The 21,236-nt window shown below is 38.7% G+C and overlaps 1 protein-coding gene across 1 annotated transcript; it reads right to left on the reverse strand.

Moving 5' to 3' along the window:
• Positions 1-802: 802 nt before the first annotated feature.
• rundc3b (RUN domain containing 3b) lies at positions 803-14,489 on the reverse strand. The gene is made up of 11 exons (XM_042490350.1): positions 14,312-14,489; positions 7,610-7,725; positions 6,878-7,011; positions 6,290-6,375; positions 5,080-5,169; positions 4,731-4,811; positions 4,158-4,332; positions 3,462-3,619; positions 2,040-2,186; positions 1,535-1,656; positions 803-1,447 (listed from the first exon to the last, which is right to left on the reverse strand). The coding sequence occupies exons 1-11, from the start codon at positions 14,404-14,406 to the stop codon at positions 1,302-1,304; spliced, it is 1,350 nt and encodes a 449-aa protein (XP_042346284.1). The 5' UTR covers positions 14,407-14,489; the 3' UTR covers positions 803-1,301.
• Between the last annotated feature and the right edge of the window lie 6,747 nt (positions 14,490-21,236).

Genomic DNA, 21,236 nt, shown 5'->3' on the forward strand with positions numbered 1-21,236 from the left:
CCAGTGTTTGATTTTAGACAGCATGCTGGCATCCCGGAAGCAATATAGGCATGACAGGCAGGACATAAAACAATATTATTGGCCTGTAGTGTGACATATATGCCACAACAGCACTTTATAAACAGTGACAATGGGGTAATGTGACCTCACTGTTTTCCAAATTTTCGGGCATTTACGGCCTTTGTTTATCTTCTATGAGTTAGCTACTAACTGCTGCTAGTTACTTTTAAAATCTCCTAGCCGTCTGTCTCACAAGGCCGGATTCCAGTAACCTCAAATTGCACAAACTGCAAATATAAAATACACCTGATGGAAAGACGTCAAATTTAGAAAAAAGGTCCCATTTATCGCATAAAAGGTTTTTAACCTCGCACGATTAAAAAGAAGCCATATTTTGCAAAACTGCAATGGAAACACTTTTTTTAGGCTTTTATAGGTTACATGATAAAGGATCTGGTTCCCTCGGGCATGATGCAGCAGGCGCCACAAGAGGAGTTATTGCATCACATAGCTCATCGAAAGTTATGCGGATCATCCGGAAGTTTTAAATCAACAATTCCTCTTTGAAATAACGGACTATCACCTCCCAAAAATCTCTCATATGTGGCCAGTCTCACATATAAGGGGCTTGCCTTTCCATTATCAATCACGTAACACGCCTACGTCACCTTGGATATGAAATAATGGCGGCTAGTGCAGTGGCTGCAATATCAATAAACCTGCTAATGTTTTGAACATCCATCGCCATGCTTCTTCGAATGTTATCGCATAACATCACTCAGTGTAAACAGTCATCTCACAATTATGTTTCATCGACATTTCGAAAACATTGCTTAATTTTTGCGCAAATCTGTAATAACACATTGTCAGAGCATCATATTTGTCGGGTCAATGGGTCCGTCATGACGGCTGTCCATTTACACACTGATTCGCCACTACTACTAACCCCGTCCCTCCATTCAGTGTTCGTACCTCTTAAAAAGAACTGCAAGGCGGCACAACATCACCAAATTCCTGATTTGAACAGGCCATGTAAGAGGGTCTTGTCAGGGATCAGGATGCACTCATGTTTACACTACAAAAGCTGTTTGGTCAAATGCATCCCAGACTTCTTCTGTAAGTGGTTTGAATAATCAGATCAAAATGTTACGCTTGTTTTTAGTGCTGTCCACAAGTGATCAGATCACCCAAAGACGCATGTTAATATCAGGTGTAAACAAGATCAGAATCACCTACATGTAGAGAGTTCCTGGATTGTCTGGCCCCGGTGGTGATCTGTTTTATTTTTAGCTCTCCGTTCCCTATGAAGGAGTGAATCCTGGACTGCTGATCTCTGTTGCAGGACTTGCCAAACACTCGCTGGACTTCAGGCTGGCCAGAGACTTGTAGCTTGCGACTGAAGTCAGGGAGCCGCACAGACCCCTCAGAGACGGCGTTTCCTCTTTACCTGAGAGACAAGACACACTCGATAAATTCTCACGTCAGAGTGGAGACCCTCCTGGACATCTGCGCTTGCTTGCAGAGGGAGACATACCTTGGTGCGGCCAGTGTGTGCCGCTCGGCCTTCCCTCCAGACTCAGTGTGTGTGCCGGTTCAAGAGACGTCTGGGAGAGGCTCATGTCCGCAGACAGCTGCTCCAGACTCTGGAAACTCTTCCTGCAAAGAGACGACTGGAGATCAGTGACAATCGCACACAACTATGTAACTTTAAAAGATATTTGCATGTCCCAGATTCACAAAACACTCAATTTACCTATAAGTTTAATAAGTTTTATCATCATAAATCAAATACACTTTTTTTTAATTGTGTCAGACAAAAACAGTCTCATCTCTGGACTGTGAAATTGCTTCATCAAGGCTCTTTATTTTTCAACAAATTGCCAGTTTATTGATATAGATAAACAATCTCTACTCCATGGCTGTAAAGTTGTTAAGTAGTTTGCAAAACAGTTAAATAATTCACTATAAATAACTGAGATTCGTCAGTAATAAAAATAATGATTAGTTAGAAGCTGGAGGACGTAAACGCAGACACATACTCTTCCCACTGTCCCGTGCTCTTCCTGTACAGCAGCGTGTCCAAGGCAACGGCGTTGGCATCCAAGACGACGGGAGACGGCCACTGATTGGTCAGATGGGCTGTCAGCTCTTGTCTGGACCGCAAATCATTGTTCTTCAGCACCGTCCTAAGGACAACAACCGTCCAGAGTTGGAGACAATTTATTGACTGAATAAACTCTTGAACTAAAAAGAGGAAGGAAGTCGATCGATGCACTTTTGAACATAATCTGGACTGTCAAGCTCCGGCAGCGCTGGTTTGTTCCGGGTTCTGGTCGGATCGCTGAACGCAGCTGTCAGAAAGTCCAGGTCAACTTGACCTGCACAAATGTAATCACTTAATATAAGAGAACATAAAAAGCTTTGAGTGGCAGTTACTGCTAACCTTTTTTCTGTTTATCTACCTATTTATTCTTCTTAAATACATGAAGCGAGCAAATAATGGTAAGATTTTGCAAAAACTACACACTCAGTCAAAAAGTTTAAAAAAAGACCAACGATATTATATACTGATACCAATGTTTAAAATAACAATTTGGCCGATACCGATGTTTCTATATTGTTGTTTTTTGTTTTTATTTATTTTTCCTTTGTGCCAGGGAAACAAAGAAATTTACAGTCTAAAAAATAAATGTTCTGTTGTTAAAGTTATTAATTCTCTCATCAAACATACATAATACATCACAATATATAATACATAATTCACCACAAATCCCTCTCTAATATCTGTTTTATATTGCTGTGAAAATGTCAACAAATGTTTCTCGCCAAAAGCAAAATTTTACAAGATTGCATTGAAGACATCATGAGAATGTTATTCATTACCTTCACCTGATGCTTATTTTTACTGAATAGAGCTTGAATGTTTCACAACATAAGTCAATGCAACCTCCATCAGATAACATTTACAACCACGTCTGTCACTTTTTCTTTAAAAATCAAACCCAACACTGATTTGTTGTGTTATCTCCCGTTACCTCTGATTGAAGTTTTAACTGCAGACTCCAACTTTAAATTCTCTCTGATTCAGTGTCATTTCTCTGACCGCAGTCACTGAGTCATCACACTGCAGTTTAATTTCCAGAAATTCTGACACACAAATCCTCCTGACAGACTTTGCAGCTGAAACTAATCAAACACAGAAAAGGTTTTTCACTAATTAGAACATTAATTTAAAGACACAAACGCGGACGCAGCTTTTCCCGTCCACTGAAAGCAACTATTGATTAAACAAAACACAAATAGCAAACCACCTCCAACCTGCAGACTTCCTGCAGAGTCCTGAATGTCAAACTCACAGCTGGATTCTGCTGAAAAGTCCTCCACCTCCTCATCAGCGACCTCACATGCACTGACGGACAAATACACACACACACACAAACACAGAAGCAGGTTGAACTCACAGTTGGTCCTGCAGCTCCAGGACGATGTACTCCAGCTGTTCCTTCTCCAGTGTGTGGGAGAGGTGTGTGTCTGCAAGGGTCTGCTGAAGAGCTTTGTTATGAGACACGGCCTCTGACAGCTGGGCTTCTCGTAGACGCACCAGCTCCTCCAGGTAACCCTGAGACAAACACACACACACGCACACATACGCACGCACACACACTCGGTTTGTCATCTTTAATGTTGTATGAGAAGTTTGTTTTTGGACTCAAAAAAAATAAATAAATAACCAGAAACCAAGCAGCTCCATGATCCTGAATAAACCACAGAGGGAAGCAACATTACTGATATTCAAGACATAACATCAAGCTTAACAAAACATTCAAACAACTTTATTAACCCCACTAGGGGAAAGAAGTTAAGAGCAGCATGTTAAGACTACAAATACACGCACAAAAACACACACAGCAGCATTCACAATATACAACAAGGCAAGTGCACCAGGAGCCAAAGAATCGGGATATGAATAAAGTGCCAGTGGTTAATATAATGCACAATATAACAGTACAATATAAATCATACTGTATGCAGGTATAAAACACCTACAGGGAATGTTAAAGTCTGTAACCTTTTACAGTTCAAAAGTAATCTTACCATCCAATTTGTTTATCCCTAAAAAAAAGAAAATTACACACAAACACACACACACAGACTACCTTCTGCTCCAGCGCCATCCGGTACTTCTGCTCAAAGCGTTTGCACTTGCTGACCAGGTTGCTCTGCTCGGTGAAGATGGAGGCAGCGGTGGCCGTTTTGTCGGGGGTGCTGCTCTCACTGCCGCTGCTCCCCAGAGTCCTCATCTCCTCCTCGTCGCTGCTGATGCTGTCTGCACTGCACAGGGAGCCAGCACTGAGTATCATATGAGCCAGCAGGCAAACAGCAGGTCTTAGGGCCAAATCCCTCTGACAAAAAGCATTTGGCCACCAAAGAATCAGTCTCACTTTTTATAGTTAAAGGAAAAGTTCACACTGAATCGAAACTACATATTTTTCCTTTTACCTGTGGTGCTTTTTATCAGTCTAGATTGTTTTAGTCTAGATCATAAATTAGCACTTCAGGTAAGAGGAAAAAATATCTTTATTTCTATTTTGGGTTGATTTATCCCTTTAAATGTTTTTACATGATTTGCTGCAAATCTGATGTAGAAAACGATTTAAGTCAGAATAAAAATGACTTTGTTGAATCCTGCTGTACAGCACACTGATGATGAACTGTGTGAGCTCACATACTTCTGAGTGAACTTCAGGTAAGGCGTGTAGTCGATCACGGCGGGGCAGCTGCCGTCCAGACCCTCTCCTTTCAGACAGAAGCTGAGACAGGAGGAAAAATTAAACCGCCGTCTCTTCTTTTACCAGATTTACACAAACTTAAACTGTAACATGCTAAGTGTAATAAAGCAGGCAAATACTCATGCAAACACACATCTAGGTCCTAAATATTATAGAACATTTAATTGGAGATCCATTTCTATTTCAGTCAAAACTTTGCCAAAAATGTGCTCCAAAAACACTACACACTGACGGAGCAGCAGGAGACCAAAAGTAGTCACAATAAGAAACAGCGGACTGTGGTTAGTACCTGAAGTCAATGGTGTTTAGTCCGATGAGCGTGTCTGCTAACAGCCCCGCCTCCTCTCCTAATATAATGGCTCCATCCTCGTAAAACCTCCTGCAGCCAACACATGTGAGCACGTTATCGGCATTAATTCAGCTCCTCTAGACTGCGTGAGATGACTGGGATTTGAATAAAAATTGGAGCAGAAAGATGCAGCTGTGACACGTGAGAATTAATCTACATGATCCTGCAGTATGCTTTCGAAATACTTTTTATATGATCACTGGAATAACCGTCTTGTGGTTGTATCCCTCCGCTAAGTAGTCAAACTGCGTTTCGAGTTTATGTCCATGTCTGTGAATACATGGATGCTTCACACGCGTCTTTTACTCGGCAGCAAAGAAAGTCTATACAACCAGCACAGTTTTAAGGTGGACACCCGAGATGAGGGTCACCAATTCTGTCTCCCCTTCTGTTCCTGAGATATGATGTTGAGTAATGGCCAGAAAAGTGTTTTATTGAGAATATTCTGCCGTCACAGTGAAGCTGACCTTTGACCTTGTGGATATAAAACGTCATGATTTCATCATTAGACATTTGTGTGAAATTTCGGAATGATTTGTTTTCTTAGGGATTTTTTTTTTGGCTTCTGCCTTTAATGAAGATGGGAAAGCTTAAGTGTTAAAGGAGGAGAGAGAGGGGATGACATACAGGCCAGAATCGAACCCGCGGCCACTGCGGCGAAGACACAGCGTCTGTCCATGGGGGCGCCCGCTCGACTAACTGAGCTACAGGTCACCTCGAGCATATGAGTTTTGAATTATGGCCAAACACATGTTTAATGAGGTCATATTGAGACCAGCAGAAAAAATCAGTTCATTCTTTCGTCTAAGTTTGTGCCAACTTTTAAACGATTCCCTCAAAGTGTTCTTAAAAATATTGCGTTCACAAGAATGAGATAGACAAGGTCACAGTGACCTTGACCTTTGTCCTATGACCCCTAAAATCAAATCAGTTCATCATTGACTCCAAGAGGATATTTGCGCCAAAAGAAATTCCCCTAAGATGCTCTTGAGATATTGCGTTCATGAGAATGAGACAGACGGGCGTCTGGAGGGACAATCGAAAACATAACTCTTTGGGCCACGGCTAACGCCGCTGCAGAGGCATAAAAATGTCATGACTGCAGTGTAGGGCAAACAGTGTGCAGAGTTTATGAGCAGCACATTAGAACCTGGTGGTTTTGAAGTCTCTCAGTGCAGATGAGATGTATTCTGATAATCTTTTCTCCATCAGGACCACTCTGATCCACGCCCTGCCCTGCAGAGACAGACACAGGTAACAGTGAGCCGTTAGTGACGCGTTAAGAGTTCATGACCTGGTGTGTGTGTGTGTGTGTGCATGTATGTATGTCTGTGTGTGTGTGTGTGTGTGTGTGTGTGTGTGTGTGTCTTGTTCTCACCTACGGCCTGACTGTAGAACATTAGCTCCTATTGTTTGTTCTCTCAGCGTAAGTCTGAGTCACGTTTTATGTGCATGAGTGTTCTTAACTCTTTTTTTGTTCCCTTTGTTCCTTTTCTGAGGGGATAATATGCTGCAATAACAAACCTTTCATTGTGCATTGTGTGTGCGCTGCCGGTCAGAAAATTTTGAACTCACAGTAGCAGATGTAGTCTTGTGTATATAAAAACTGGTATTTCATCTATCATTGATTTTTTGGCTAAATAACATACTTAAAAAAAAAATCAGAGATTTAAGTTATTTTCTGTCCTGCTGCCTCAGCTAATTAAATCAGATCCCAAGAGACAGTTTTTATCCTCACTTTAGCTCTCGATGATCGCACGTTCTCCATGCTCTCGATGCTCCGGATGCAATTATGAGGGACTTTACCGCAGGCGGCTTTTACATAATCCCAGAAACTCCGAGGACTCTCATAACCAAACCAAGTCGTCTGACCTGAGAGAAAAAGAGACAGGAACAGAGATTTAAAAAGCTTGAATCTGCATTTATAATGCTCTCCTGTATTGTTATACAAATGGCAATGGATGACAGTTGCAGTGGTTTTTTTTACGCATAAATTTCATTAAAGTGAAATAAATTATGCAATTATTGAACTCTAAAAAATGTGAAGAGTCCAACTTTGTGGGAGTGGAGACTTCAAAAAGCGCTCTTTAGCAGCCCAGTATTTACACTATAGTCAAAGAATAATAACAATATACTGTGTTTTACAATGAGAGTATTTTCCACCAGGGCTCCTACTTCACAACAATCTCAATAACTGGAAAAGTGATGCCTGACATTACCTAAACTTGTGTAATAAACCGATGAGTCACTGCAATTTCACATTGATATTTTGCACAAAGGCTGAGAACCGTTGTTACATATCATCCCTCTATTTCTCTTTCAATGTTCCCTGTCACTCCCTTACAGAGCATTGAGTAAATTCAGAATGCAACACAAATAATATTGCATTCTGCAAGTTTAACTATTAGGCTACGCGTATGTTTAGGGGTTTATTCCCTGCACAAGAAGGGGGTCGCTTACGTGTTTTTACCTTTGAGTCGATGACTGAGGATGTGCTCCAGGATGGAAACAAAGTTAACGAACTCTGGAGACGTGTCGTCTATTGTCTCGAAACAGGAGCGGTCCAGCAGAGTCTTCACTGAAAACCTGAACACAACAGAAGACGCACACACTGGTATTAAAATCAGTTATTGAGCCTGAAGCTTGAAGCTAATGGCTCCAGATTTCTCCTTAGTTATTAAAGTCCACACAAATATAAACAACACGTTGGCTTTGAACACAAAGAAATAAAACAATTTGCAAGAATAAACATAAACAGCACTTCAAAATAAAAGCACTGTCCTGGAAATTCACTTTTTACAAACTTGACACGTTCAAGAGTCATTTGCGGCCCGTTCAAAATGGACCCGCGCTGCATCGGCTGGGAATCACAACTTAAAGTTCAGCTTCACCAAAGCATGAAGCATTATAGGCATCCACTGAGAAGGAGGATCCAATGATAAGATGCTCGGTCCCACTCTCTACATAGATATAAAAGACTCAGATCTAAGATAACGAAAACAAAACAATCCTTATTTTCAGGTGATGGTACACTAATATTATTAATATTACACTCCACTCTGCTAACATGTCCCCCTAAATCCTACACACTGTTAACAGCTGACAACCAACCAATTCATTGTTGCCGCTCTAGCATGAACACTACTTGATGTCTCTGGTGACAGCAGGGGAAAAGGCTGTGACATGTTGCTACAGCAGAGTGGAGAAAGCTCCGATCAAGGCGTTTGGTGTTAGCGATACGGGGTGATAAGTTACGGCTTGGAGGTAAAACGGTTGTATGCATTAAAACTGTATGCATTTCAAAAAGGAAAACAAGTTGCTGCAACTGTTCTGTGATGGTTTATGAGGCTTTGATTAACATCCTTTGATGAAAACAGTTATAATGTGCTGCCCACTGTGACAGTCATGTGCACCGACCAGCTCCGTCTAATCTGGTTTCAACTAATTAGACAGGAAGGAGAGTTAATGGGCAAGGCTGCAATCGTGTGTAGTGTGTGTAGTGTGTGTGTGTGTGTGTGTGTGTGTGTGTGTGTGTGTGTGTGTGTGTTGTCCAAATTCTGCCAAATTGTGTGTGTAGCCCTTAACGTCAGCTAAATAATCTGACTACATCTCTCTCTATCTCGTTGCTTAGCAGCAGGATGACCACAGAGCGAGTGCTTCCTGTGAAAGAGCAGGAAAGCAAAAGTATCTCAGCTCACATCCCTGAATAAGTGCAGGTTTTAATGACGTTTTAATTGACTTAAAATGTGAAACACTGAAATAAACTGTAACAGAAAAAACACATGTAAAATATTCTGCTGTTGATAACAACTAATGAGTGAGGGTTCAAAGTTTTAACCCAATCACCCCAAAAACATGTTGGCATTAAACATATCTGCAAACCACAGGTATGTCCTGTTTGCATGTTATTATTTAGTGGATATATTGAAAGTATATGCTGAAACTTTATGTTTAAAAAATGCTGTGGTTAACATGTGGTTCAGTCACAAAAAAACATGGTTTTGGTTAGAAAAAGATCATGTTCACTCCCCAATGGAAAAGCAGCTGTCTTAGCTAAAAAAACATGGATTTTCGTACCACTGTCACTACTAGAAAAACAGCAATGGTTCACTAAAAGCACCCACCTCAGGGGACAAAAAAGCTGCTGGAAAACAGTAACAGGTCTTTAAAACACCCACATTTAGGGGCTGAAAAAGCTGCTGGTAAAACAGCGACTGGTCCCTAAAAACGTCCACTTTGGGGGCTGAATTAAAAACTGAAAATCTGATTGTTTTTGTCTTTCTACATTGTAAAAAAAAAAAAGAGAAAGGAACAAATGGTTCACTTAACCAACAATGACTATGTGACTGTTGCTAGTAAGTGAAACCAAATCAGGGAAAAAAAACAAAAAGTAGGGACTGAATAAAGTCCCTTTTGGGTCAGACAATCTGAGACCAGAACTTCCACAAAACCTGTCCACCCACACCGCTGATTCAACTTAACGCTGCATTCATACGTAACATCTGAGGTTGTTTTCAACATGAAAAGTCAGTCACACACACAGTATCGCTCACTGAGGTGGTTGAAGTTTTGAAAACCCTGTTGCTAGGCGACCAACAACAATAATCAATGTTTCTTTCTTCAAAACATGGTGAATGATCCGTTTTCTGCACGTCAATGTTTGTGTTTCTGAATGAGAGAAGTTACCGACGTGACACGATGGACACGAGATGTGACAACTCCCGAACACTGAGCCATCTCAGAACGGCCACAAACACAGCATCTGAGGATTTGTTTTCCTAAAGAGATGTTAATCAATTATATTTCATTCAGAAAATTGTGTGGTTGGATAAATAACTTCACACAGCCTCTAAAAAACGCTGCAGCTCTTCTCTTCAGCCTTCAGTCTATAAAAACTTTCCCTCAGTACTTAATAAAAACCTTTTTACTGCTGACTGAAGCTGTGTTTTATGATGGCTGATGATGATGATTACATGATGGAATCTGTCCTCTGATCTCCATTAACCCTTTGAAAGCTAAGCAAATTGGCTTTATTTCCTTTAAAAAAATAAAATTAAAAAAAGGAGAATATTAATGAACACTAGCTCCCCAGCTAACTTGGGTGCATTTAGATTTTTTTTAATATACACTGTCTATTCTTAAATAAATGAATTACAAATTAAATAAATTATAAAGCAACCACAGAAATTATCCCAAAATTTGTAAAATGTACAAGAAAATTACCTGAAAATTAGTTTAAAAAAAAAAATAGGCAAAGATGGGTATGGTGCTTAAAAAATATAATAATTCTGAAACATAATTTTAAATATGTAGTTATGATAACTATAAATGTAGTTTTTCCTATTTTTTTTTTAAATATTCTTTTTTTGGCTTTTTGCTTTTATTTGATAGGACAGCTTAAGCATGAAAGGGAAAAAGAAAGAGGGGGAAACAAGCAGCAAAGGGCCGATGCAGGAATCGAACCTGCAGCCGCTGCAGCGAGGACATAGCCTTTGCACATGGAGTGCCCGCTCTACCAACTGCTTTTGGGCGCCCATTTAGCTAACAAGAAAGTCAACTCTGGTGCAATCAGTTTGTGGCGTGAAAGAAAACGAACCAACAACAGGATTTTATAGCAGATGTGTGATTTTAACATAATTTTAAAAGCTAAACTATGAATAAATCCTTCTGCTGATCCTTAAATCTGTCTGTGACATTATAATTGAGCTGTATGAGACCATGTACATAAACTATTTGGGCTAATCAGTTGGTAACCATAGAGACACATCTAAACGTCAGCATGGGTATTTTCCCTGATTAATAGGTCAAGGCTGTGAAAACGGCTGCGAGGTGGGTGGAGATAGAAACAGAGAACTAATCTGCATATTCATAGATACGTGCATAATTAAAAAGAGATGCATTTAAGATATTTAAAGGCATTAAGCAATTTTTTCATGGAAAATACTCCATGTTCTTTCTCTTTTTTCAATACAATTGAGTTCTGAAAACAAATATTTTCAGTAGCGGGTGTGTTTTGTTGACAGCTACAAAAGAGTCTCTGCTTTCCTCTCACGCTCACTTCCAGCAGCGATCTACACTTTTTCTTACAGCTGAAATCACCTAACAAGCAGCGAACTCACGCTGTGCAGACAAGCACTGTTCAGACACAAGCGAAACTGAAATTCTGGTGATAATCCTACAGTTTCAAAGGAGGTGTAGAAAATGATGAATAAGACATCCACAATTTGCATGCCAAACATTTCTGTCAGTGTTTAACATCGTGGTTTAAATATAATGAGCTGCAACAAGTCAATGCAGATTATACAGAATATGTTGATGGGGCTCGGATCCGCTTTAATCTGCCTGAATAATCATGTTTTTTTATGAAATGTCAGAAAAATACTATAAAATGACAATTCCAAATGTGACATTCACATAGTTTGTTTTGTCCAAACAGCAGTCAAATACGCAAGGATCTGATAATTACTATCATTTATATTAGTGATGCACTATATTTTGGCTGATGACTGATATTGATAAATCCTTTTTCCCCAACAAATTTTAGTGATCATCAAGTCTCTTATGTAGTGGAATTAAGATTATATTATTCATACTCTTATCGTGATGGTCCACCAGCAGATGGAGGCATGAAATACAAGGCTTTTTAATGTATGTAATATTTATTAACTGTACTTTGACTTAGGGTTGCTTTTTTGTACATGTTCTCTTTGTCAGTTAAAAAAAATATTGGTGTGTGATATCAGCAGAAATCAGCATGTTGGCTGATCACAGTATTTCCTTTTAAAGTCATTATCTGCCAATACTGATGACGTGCCGATATTATCGTATATGCATAATATATATATCAAAGAAAATCATCAAATCTTTTACATTTGAGAGGCTGGGAACTGGCCGAACTGAAGCTGCTACAGTCATTAACCAAATGCCCGTCTCCCAAGCTGCTGCCTGCCTTCATCCCAGGGACACGCTCCACAATCTGTACATTTACATGAAGTTAGAAAAAAAATCTAATTATTAGTCCGACTAAAACTGGACATTCAAAACATGTGTAAACATGTTAGTCCGACTGAAATCATACTAAAAAACCCACTAACACCCGCAAACAGTGAGAATGTGTACCATCAGCAGTCACACCCGGGTCAAATGAATAAATGAATGAAACCTTTATTGCCCCTTAGGGCATTTGTTTTGCACCGAGAGCATAAAAACATAAACAACAGCAGACATCAACATCCATACTCTGGATGACTCTGCTGTGGACACGGGTTTTTATCGCCTCCGGCTCCGATCGGCATTGATGGGAACACGACATCCGAGGTGAACGCAGTAATTTCAGCTTCGTAACAAGCGAGATGCAATGAGGTGCCCTCACTAATTACCATCCATCTCCTCCTAAGCAGCTAAAACACCGATACAAATACATCTGCACCGAGTTTGAAAGAGAGACTGAATAAGTAAGAGATGTAGATAGATATATGTTTTTTAAAATCCTGCTTGTTTTGGCGTTTTCCAGATTTCCTACTCCAGCTTTAAACCAACGCAACAGGAAACAAAAGAAGGAAAATGTATTCAAGAAGTTCATTTTCTCCTTCTGTTTTGTTCTGTCCTCCTTCAACTCCAGCAATATTTAATCTTCTGCTCATTAATTTTGCCAATCCGTCATCTTCTCTCCCGCCTCCGCTTGTGCCAATCAGCGAGTCGATGGCTGGTGCGGGGGCAGAAAGAGCCGGGAACAGGACCAGAGTGGTCAGCAAGCAGCACCTGCGTCTAATTTCCCTCCCTTTACAATCTGTTCAAAGTGACGTTAATGGAGGCGGACGCACCAGGCACAGTCACACACGACAACACCTGAAACCTAAAAAATACTTTTGTTCTTTTGCAAATGGAGCAGACATCAGCTGGAGCAGGTGGCGTGTTATCAGTTTGGAGCTGTTACTCCTTCTGGGTGCCAAAATAAAAAAAATACGCCTCCATAACTTCGCTTGTCTCTGACCTTTTCTGCTCTTGTGTCTGAAACGCACCACAGGGACCGTCAGTCAGTAACTGACATGTGCCAGCAGCTCGGGGACGACCACAGATCAATACTCAGAGCGCTTTTCACTTCAGCTGACAAAGAGAGGAGGAAAAAACAGGCAGGCGACATGTGTGCACACACCTCAGCATCCATCCATTCATCTGTCAGCCGCGCTCCATATTTATTATCAAACCTTTCATTCATGAATGCAACCAGCAGCAACTTGAAGGAAACAATAATGTTAACACTGGCTGCGATATGAATGTTTATGCTTGCTCTGCTTATATCTATCTATATCTATATCTAATCTATTTAACCGCTTGACACCTGAGAAAATTAGTTAGATTAAAAAAAAAAAAAACATGGGGAAAAAGGCAATAACCAACTTGGCAAGACACATAAAATTGCGAGAAATTAGAGAAAAATGTGACCTAAATGACCTAAAAATATAAAACTATATTTACAATTAAAATAAAATAAAAATGCAACTTGTATTTTCTTGTATTTTTATTGTTTATTTTTCTGTAATTTTCTTGCAACGTTTTACAGATTTCTTGTTTTGTTTTTTTTTTTGCACCAATTTGCAAGCTGAAAAGTGAAGAAAAGTGATGTCACTCCACATTAAAGTATCACAAAGAGTAAAGATGAAAATGATACATATTTGCACTGCAACATAAAAAAAAAATCATTAAAAACATTATTTTTCAAATTGATTTTGATTGCTAATCCTACATTTTTATTGGGTGTGGGGTTTTGTGGGGAGTTTCACTATTAAATCCTGGGATTATTTTACACTGAATTGATTTTATGGGTAATTAAAAGTCAAATGTGATTGCATGAATGTTTAATGGGAGCGTGTGTAGGCTGCTTGTAGTGGGTGTATTTGTGTGTGAGTGAATGAAAAAGACAAACCACACATGATAGAGGCATTTACCTGAGGTCAGCGAGCTGATATTGAAAAATCGTTTAATATTTAATGCATCTCTTCAAGCGCACACATAATGACTTTCTGCTATGTTCATTTAAAGTCAGAATTTTAAATACGGATCCAGCTCCACGAGCTAACCTCAAACAAACGCCTCTGAAGTGATTAATAAACAAATCTGCCGTCAGACGCTGTTTCATCGTGAGATCAGAGAACAGCGGAGGGTTTCCCACCTGCACACCGTGAGCAGGTTCTTCCTCTCCACCGCGGCGCTCCTGCCCGCTCCCCGCTTGCGGATGAGATGCAGCCCCACGCCGAGCGACGCCATCCCCGGCCCGTGTCCGTCCGTCCGTCCGTGGCTGCGGGCGGAGGCGGTGTAGAGTCCCGCTCCGCTCACTCTGCTGCAGGGCAGGACCGGCAGTCTCCGTCACCCCGGAGGAAACACACGCTGCTCAGCTGCAGGAGGAGCTGAAGCAGCGACACAAAGCCCGATCAAGTCACCTGTAATACGACTTCCGTCTGGAGCCTTCAGAGTAAAAGCTCCTAGATTATGGCCTCTGCTTCTGACCCAATATTCGAAATAAAAAATATATAAATAACTATTCCTCTTGTTATACTCATACACAAACTAAAGTCTGTTCCCAAAAATGAGATTAACCGTCAAAGATTGGACTAAATTTTTAAAATATATGATCTGTCAGAGTGCCACATAAAGGTCCAGTGTGTCTGATATTGATGGGATACCACATCATACCATAAGGTATGGTACAGTACGGGAAGGTACGGTGCGGTACGGTACGATATGATATGATGCCATACGATATGATATAGGAAAATTTATCTTGGACTCAGATGCTGCGCCCATAAATGCCCTTACATGTCAATCATAAGCTGTACCAATAAATAAATAAATAAATAAATTGCACATAATTTAAATTGCACAATCAAAATAGGCTATTGCACATTCATTGCACATAACACACATTGCTATTAAAGATTTCAAGAAAGTAAAATGGGGCAGTTAACAAATGTAATTGTTAAAAAGATTACTGAGTAAATGCTCATAGCAGGATATCTTGTAGGCTAATTTTCACATTTAAATAACGGTTTTACTTTAACATAGAAATACCTATCTATTTCAAGCCTGTAAGGTTGTGTCACTCGTCATATCTACATGGAAGTTTCTCGCCATAGGTCATTCTGTTATTCTTTTACTAAATTTTAAAGTTCTAACAAGCACTACATTTGGACTACTTTTATTTTGAAGGCAGATTTTTGTCCAACCGGTAGTACGAGTCTGACAGTGGAGAGGATCCTGAATGAAAAGAGGTGATGATGAGCCTAAAAACAGTCTTCAGGGTTAAAGTAAAGGTGTGAATGGCTACTTATCATCCATACACAGAATATTATATTGTTTGAATGTCATGTCTGTTTTATTTTGCAAGTGTTAAATGGCTAATTCATCCGACAAAAATAATGAAAATATTGTTAAACTGATATTTTCCTCTTTAAGCTCCATATTCAAGAGTCAGTCAATAACACTTGAAATATATGGATCCGTTTTTCTCCTGTTTTTAAAAAAACAATCAAACTGAAACAGCATCAGAAAACAGTATGACTTGCATTTATGTTTTCTAGTCATTTATGTTTTCTAGTGTCCATGTGTGTTTTTAAAGAGCTGTCAGTAATAACAAGTATGAGATGACCATGTCCTGTGTTTCGATGTTTAAACATTTTGTTTATATTTTAATAACTGTGTCTTTTATCTGCCTTTAGATTCAGTTATGTCATGTTTAAGGAGAAGACCGCCATCAAGTGGCCCCAAAGACAACAGCACATTATGTCCACATCATGTCCCCGGGAGTGTCAAACACTAGAGGGTGGAGGAGGGCTGGAATTGGGGGACCAGCTGTAAATGTCTTGCACTGGTGGTCCCCTTATAGCTGCCTTAACCCAGTTTTTAAAGACTTCGTTTCTCGTGTATGTTGTAAAGCCCTCTGAGGAAAATTGTGATTTGTGATGATGGGCTTTATAAATAAAACTGAATTGAATCAAATTAAAATAGTGTGTTGTGTTTGATTCATTATATCCAGTACAGTATTTAGATTAATTTAGGGAAAGACAGTCCAATAAAACATTTAACTAACAGAATATCTCTTAAACTACCCCTGTGAATCACAAGTTTTTGGAAATTATTTTTTAAAATATGCAAATAAGGCATTATAAATCCAACTATATGTGACATATGAATTAACCCCTCTGTAAAAACCTTCACCATAGAAGATATCACATAGGCCTATTGTATATATTTCTTATTCTTATCTTACTTTTGTATATGTTGTGTTGTACATTGCAGCATAATGCACATATTTTTGTTGTATTTCTGAACTTTTACATAGTAGTTTTTGCATTATAATGTAGCATAAGACACATATTTTTATATTCGATATTTCTATATTTTTATACATTTCAAACACCCAGCATATTATAATAATTGGAGCATAGTGAACATTTTGCATATTTTATTTTATTTCATGTTTTTTCTTATTTTCATATTTCTTGTTTCTACTTCTAGAATTCTCTACGCTTGCGTCAGAGCGACTGTAACAAATCACAGTTTCTGATTTCTGAATAGTTGTTAAGACAACTACAGCTGAAGAGATACACACGGAGGAAGTGAAACTGAAAAGTCCCTCTAATGACTCTTACCCACACTGGGTTCACTTCTATAGTGAATTAAACAGTGAAAATAAACTATTCCCAATTTTTCTGGGGACCCCCTGGACTTCCCTCAAGGACCCCTGGGGATCCTTGGACCCCTAAATAGTTTTGATGCATAGAACCAATAACATGTTACCGTTTGGCATGTAGAATTATCTGTATTTGAGTCCTGACTTATGTGTAAACTAAACCACAGCGGCAGCAGATGCGATCATGTGATCAGTCTGCTGACAGCATGTTAACCCCTGTCCAGAATGTGCGCTTTAGGAGACGTGAATCCAACAAACCACAGGTGTGATATTTTCCATGATGCTGGTGACAGTTTTAAAAACACTCTTTGAAAGAAACACATGATACAGTTGTAAATCTGATGACCTTTGCTGAGTTACTTATTACTTCTTGTTGAAGGTTAGGAAACGTGCTTCAGTTCGGCTTTGCTTTTACTTCAGAGCAAACGTGCAGGATTTCACAGACGGGATTCAAACATCAGTACCATAGAATAAGAGCTCTTCGTCATCAACTTTTGTCTCTCAGGAAAAATTGACCAAGCATTAAGCTCTTTTACAGCAATGCCCTGAATTCACATTCATATGTGTGAGAACGATACATAATAAAAAAATTAAAAGCAATAAAATGATGAAATAAATAGATAAAAATAAATAAATAAACATCAGGAAAAAAGTAAAACTAATAGTAACAATAATAATCAGCCATGAATTAAGGGTATAATAACAGCAGATAAATATATTGATCTAAAATGGTCTAATTTCAATACCTCTTGTGACTTGCTCTGTTTATTTGGTGCAAAAAAAATTAAAAGCTAATTTAGGAGTTTAAAGAGATAAAAACAATCCTGTGGGCTTGTGTGATGAGATATGAATTTATTTTTTAAAAGAAATTTGAAATAAAACTAAAGAGTAGCTTTAGTTTTTATTCTGTGCTTTTCATACTCTCAGATATCAGTTACTCTCAAAGGAAAGTTTAACAAAGGCAGGAGAGAAGGAATGAAGAGGACTTGATAGGATGTGATAACACAGGGTGAAGTCTGTCTTTATGGTCCTTTATCAAGACATTGTCAGAGTTCAGCAAGAGATTAAACCATGGATACAATATGATTATAAAACTCTTCGTTAAGACCTTTTAAGGTTTACAAAATGACCATTTTAATACCTAATTCAGTGACGTCTGTCTCTCCTGTGTGGAGGAGGTCTCGACTGATGACTCTTCCAACCTATGACACAAATGGAGAAAACATTATGACTTATGCAATCAAAAAATAAACTGATGATTTGATATCACGCATGCACTCAAGAATCAGCAGTGTCAATGGCACATGTTCTTACCTATTCTCACCTACTCAGTTTATCTTTGTTTATCCTTTCAGACAGATTAAGTAGAGATTCACTGTGAGAATTCTTATCGTTGTGACCTCTGGACTTTATTAAAACCGAGATCTCTTTAAATATTTCTTCTCTGCCTGCAGGAAAACAGCATTGCAAGAGAATATTAACAAAACCAGCAACCGACCCCATTACAAAACAAAGAGGACGGTTGAAACAGCGCCAGGTTTGATTCAGTCATTGATACAATTTTCAAATATTAATAATAATAATAATTTTTTAAAATTATTATTATTAGTAGTAGTAAATGGTTGTATTTTGCATTTATTTTAAATAATATCTCAACTCCAAATCCAGCTTGTGTGTTTGAAAAACATTTTTCTTGTTAAACATTTTTCTTTTTTTTCACCATTTACCACAGCCAGAGACTGTTAAAAAAATTAGTAATTGATGAGTTTTAATTTCTTGAGTGTCCTTGAAACATCTTGCATGACAAAATCAAATCTTCTGTCATAAAAATCACTTTATTCTAGATGTCTCATTTAAAATATCAGCAAAAATAACAATTTGCGCCAACCTGATCCTAAAAAAAAACAACAACATTAAATTGCAGTGGTGAAAAACCAAAGCTCTTTTCAACTAGTTTTCAAGCTGTAACTTTGTCCGAAGGATTTACATTTTGCTGAAGAATTTTTTTTTTTAGTAATAACTCTCACTTATGCTGTTTGCTCGTTGCATTGCTCCTATACCTGCATTTAAGGGGAATATCTTTTTTTTTTTTTTTTAAAGATTAGGGCCTATTTATGGTGTAAGAGGGGTCATGCATTTCCTTCAGTCACTCAAGGAGGTGCAATGTCAAGTATTTGTAGTTCTGGGGAGGGTCAAGATTAAAAAGAAATGAAGCCACACCCCAACCAACCCCCCTTCTCTGATAAATAAAGCACAGCCCCTAAAGTACCTTAAAACTGCATAAAAATAAAGCACAGCCCCTAAAGTACCTTAAAACTGCATTTAGAAACATTATTCAGTTTCCCCTACTGTTTTTGGTCTAGCTTATCTAAAGACAACAGGATGACAAGTTTTATGAGGGTCGTCAGTTGATGGAGGGCCCTCGGGCTATGGACCATCAGTTTGTCTCCTACAGCAGAGGACATCCACCGTCCATCACTGCTTTTCATCCAACAACACCACACGGACCTCACACCTCCACACACCGATGTCCCTCTCCTGCTGTTTGCTTTGAGTTCAGTTTGAGTTAATTACCTTTGTTTGTCGGGTGTATCTCTTGTGTGGACTCGGCTCTAATCAGGTTCCCTGGGCTACTTTGTGACAATACATGGAGATAAAAAGTATACAAAGGAGAAATGTCAATATTACTACTTCTTCAAACAAACAGGCAACCGATCAGCTTTGCAGCTTCTGGTTCTCATGTTCATTTGCATCAAGCAATGCAAAACTTGCACAAATACACCTGTAAACATTCAAAACCTGTTTTTAGGGTGGGAAAATAACTATCAGCAGGAGTGAAGATTCAGTTTTTACATGTCTCCAAAGTTTGTGAAAACTTGGATTCAAATAATGAATTCTCTCAGACAATCTATAATGTAAATGATTAAAAACAATAACTTAATTGAAAAGTCATATTACAAGAATGAAATTCTAACTTTACAAGAAAAGTTGTGTCATTAAATGATTAAATGTGTACATTTAGGAGAAAAAAAAAGCTAACTTGACTTTTCTGCCATAATATGCCACTTTGTTTTCTTGTACATTTAAGAGTTTAATGGCATAATATTATAACTTTTCCTTGTAAAATTCTGGCCAGCCCATTACTCGTGAACTCGACATCTCAAGAACTCCTTCAGGGAATTTCTTAAAAATTTGACAAAATATCCGCTTAGTCTTAACAATGAACTTATAGGTCAAGGTCACTGTGGCCTTGTGTCTGTCTCTACAATATCTCAGAACCACCTTATAGGGAATTTCCTCAAATTTGGCACAAATGTCCACTTGGACTCAAAAGTTAACTGATTAGAATATGGTAGTTGAAGGTCAAAGGACAAGGTCACTGTGATATTATAATTTTCTGCAGAAACACCTCTCTAGCCTTTATTCAACACTATAACTCAGCCTATAATAACCCTCTGAAATCTTTTTTTGCTGCATTCAGACGCTTTTCACAAATATTTGAACAACCCCAACTTTTCCAGAAACGCCCTGCATAATGTAGGCTAATAAAATATACTAATTATACGGATTATAATGATTAGGTATGTTAAATTAATTGTAAATTATTTTACAGAATTATGATCAATTTTAAGTAGTTTATTGGGTCCATTTTTTCTATTTTTTAAAATATTTTCTTTTACTTTCACGGTTTTTTTTGTTCTGTTTTGTATTGTATTATTATTATCATTATTATTATTATTATTATTATTATTTTATCACTTAAGATAATTTTCTCATACTTTTTCAAATTTTCGTGCTAATTTTTAGGTAATTCCATGTGAAGTTGCTCTTCGCCTATTTCCCATGTTTCTGAAATAAATCAAGCCAATCGATCTTCCCGTCTTAAACACGAATTGTGTTCGTCTCCTTTGACTTGGGTGAGGTGAAACATACAGGTTTATGGCATGGAAACACACTGTACCCTCAGCCGCGCCCCTCTGTGCTGCTCACAGACTTCAGTCAGTATGATCAGGACTCTCCAAGAGACGCATAAAAAACGCGAACGAGCAAAGCGCGAGTAAAATCTGCACGTTATTTCTCTGCAGAAGGCAAGAGTCAGCGCTTTCATCAAACCCACAGGCCTGTCCTGCGATAGAGACAAGCAGAGATAAAGACACGTGAGGAGGAGAGACAGGAGGAGGAGGAGCAGGAGAAAGGGCTGGACAGACGCGCGTGTGTGATCACTTCTGTCAAAAAATAGACCGGAGGACTGACAGAGGTCGGTGGTGCAACAGTGGGTGCCCTAACCTGCTGTTTTTTCCATTTTGTATTTTATTTTACTTTTCCCCTTTAACCTCCACGTGTTTTGTCCCAAAACAGTCAACTGTTAAGCCTTTGCAAGGAACCACAGACTGAGCCAGTTAACCAG

Source organism: Plectropomus leopardus, chromosome 7 (assembly GCF_008729295.1).
Source record: "Plectropomus leopardus isolate mb chromosome 7, YSFRI_Pleo_2.0, whole genome shotgun sequence".
In the NCBI taxonomy this organism is placed as follows: Eukaryota; Metazoa; Chordata; class Actinopteri; order Perciformes; family Serranidae; genus Plectropomus; species Plectropomus leopardus.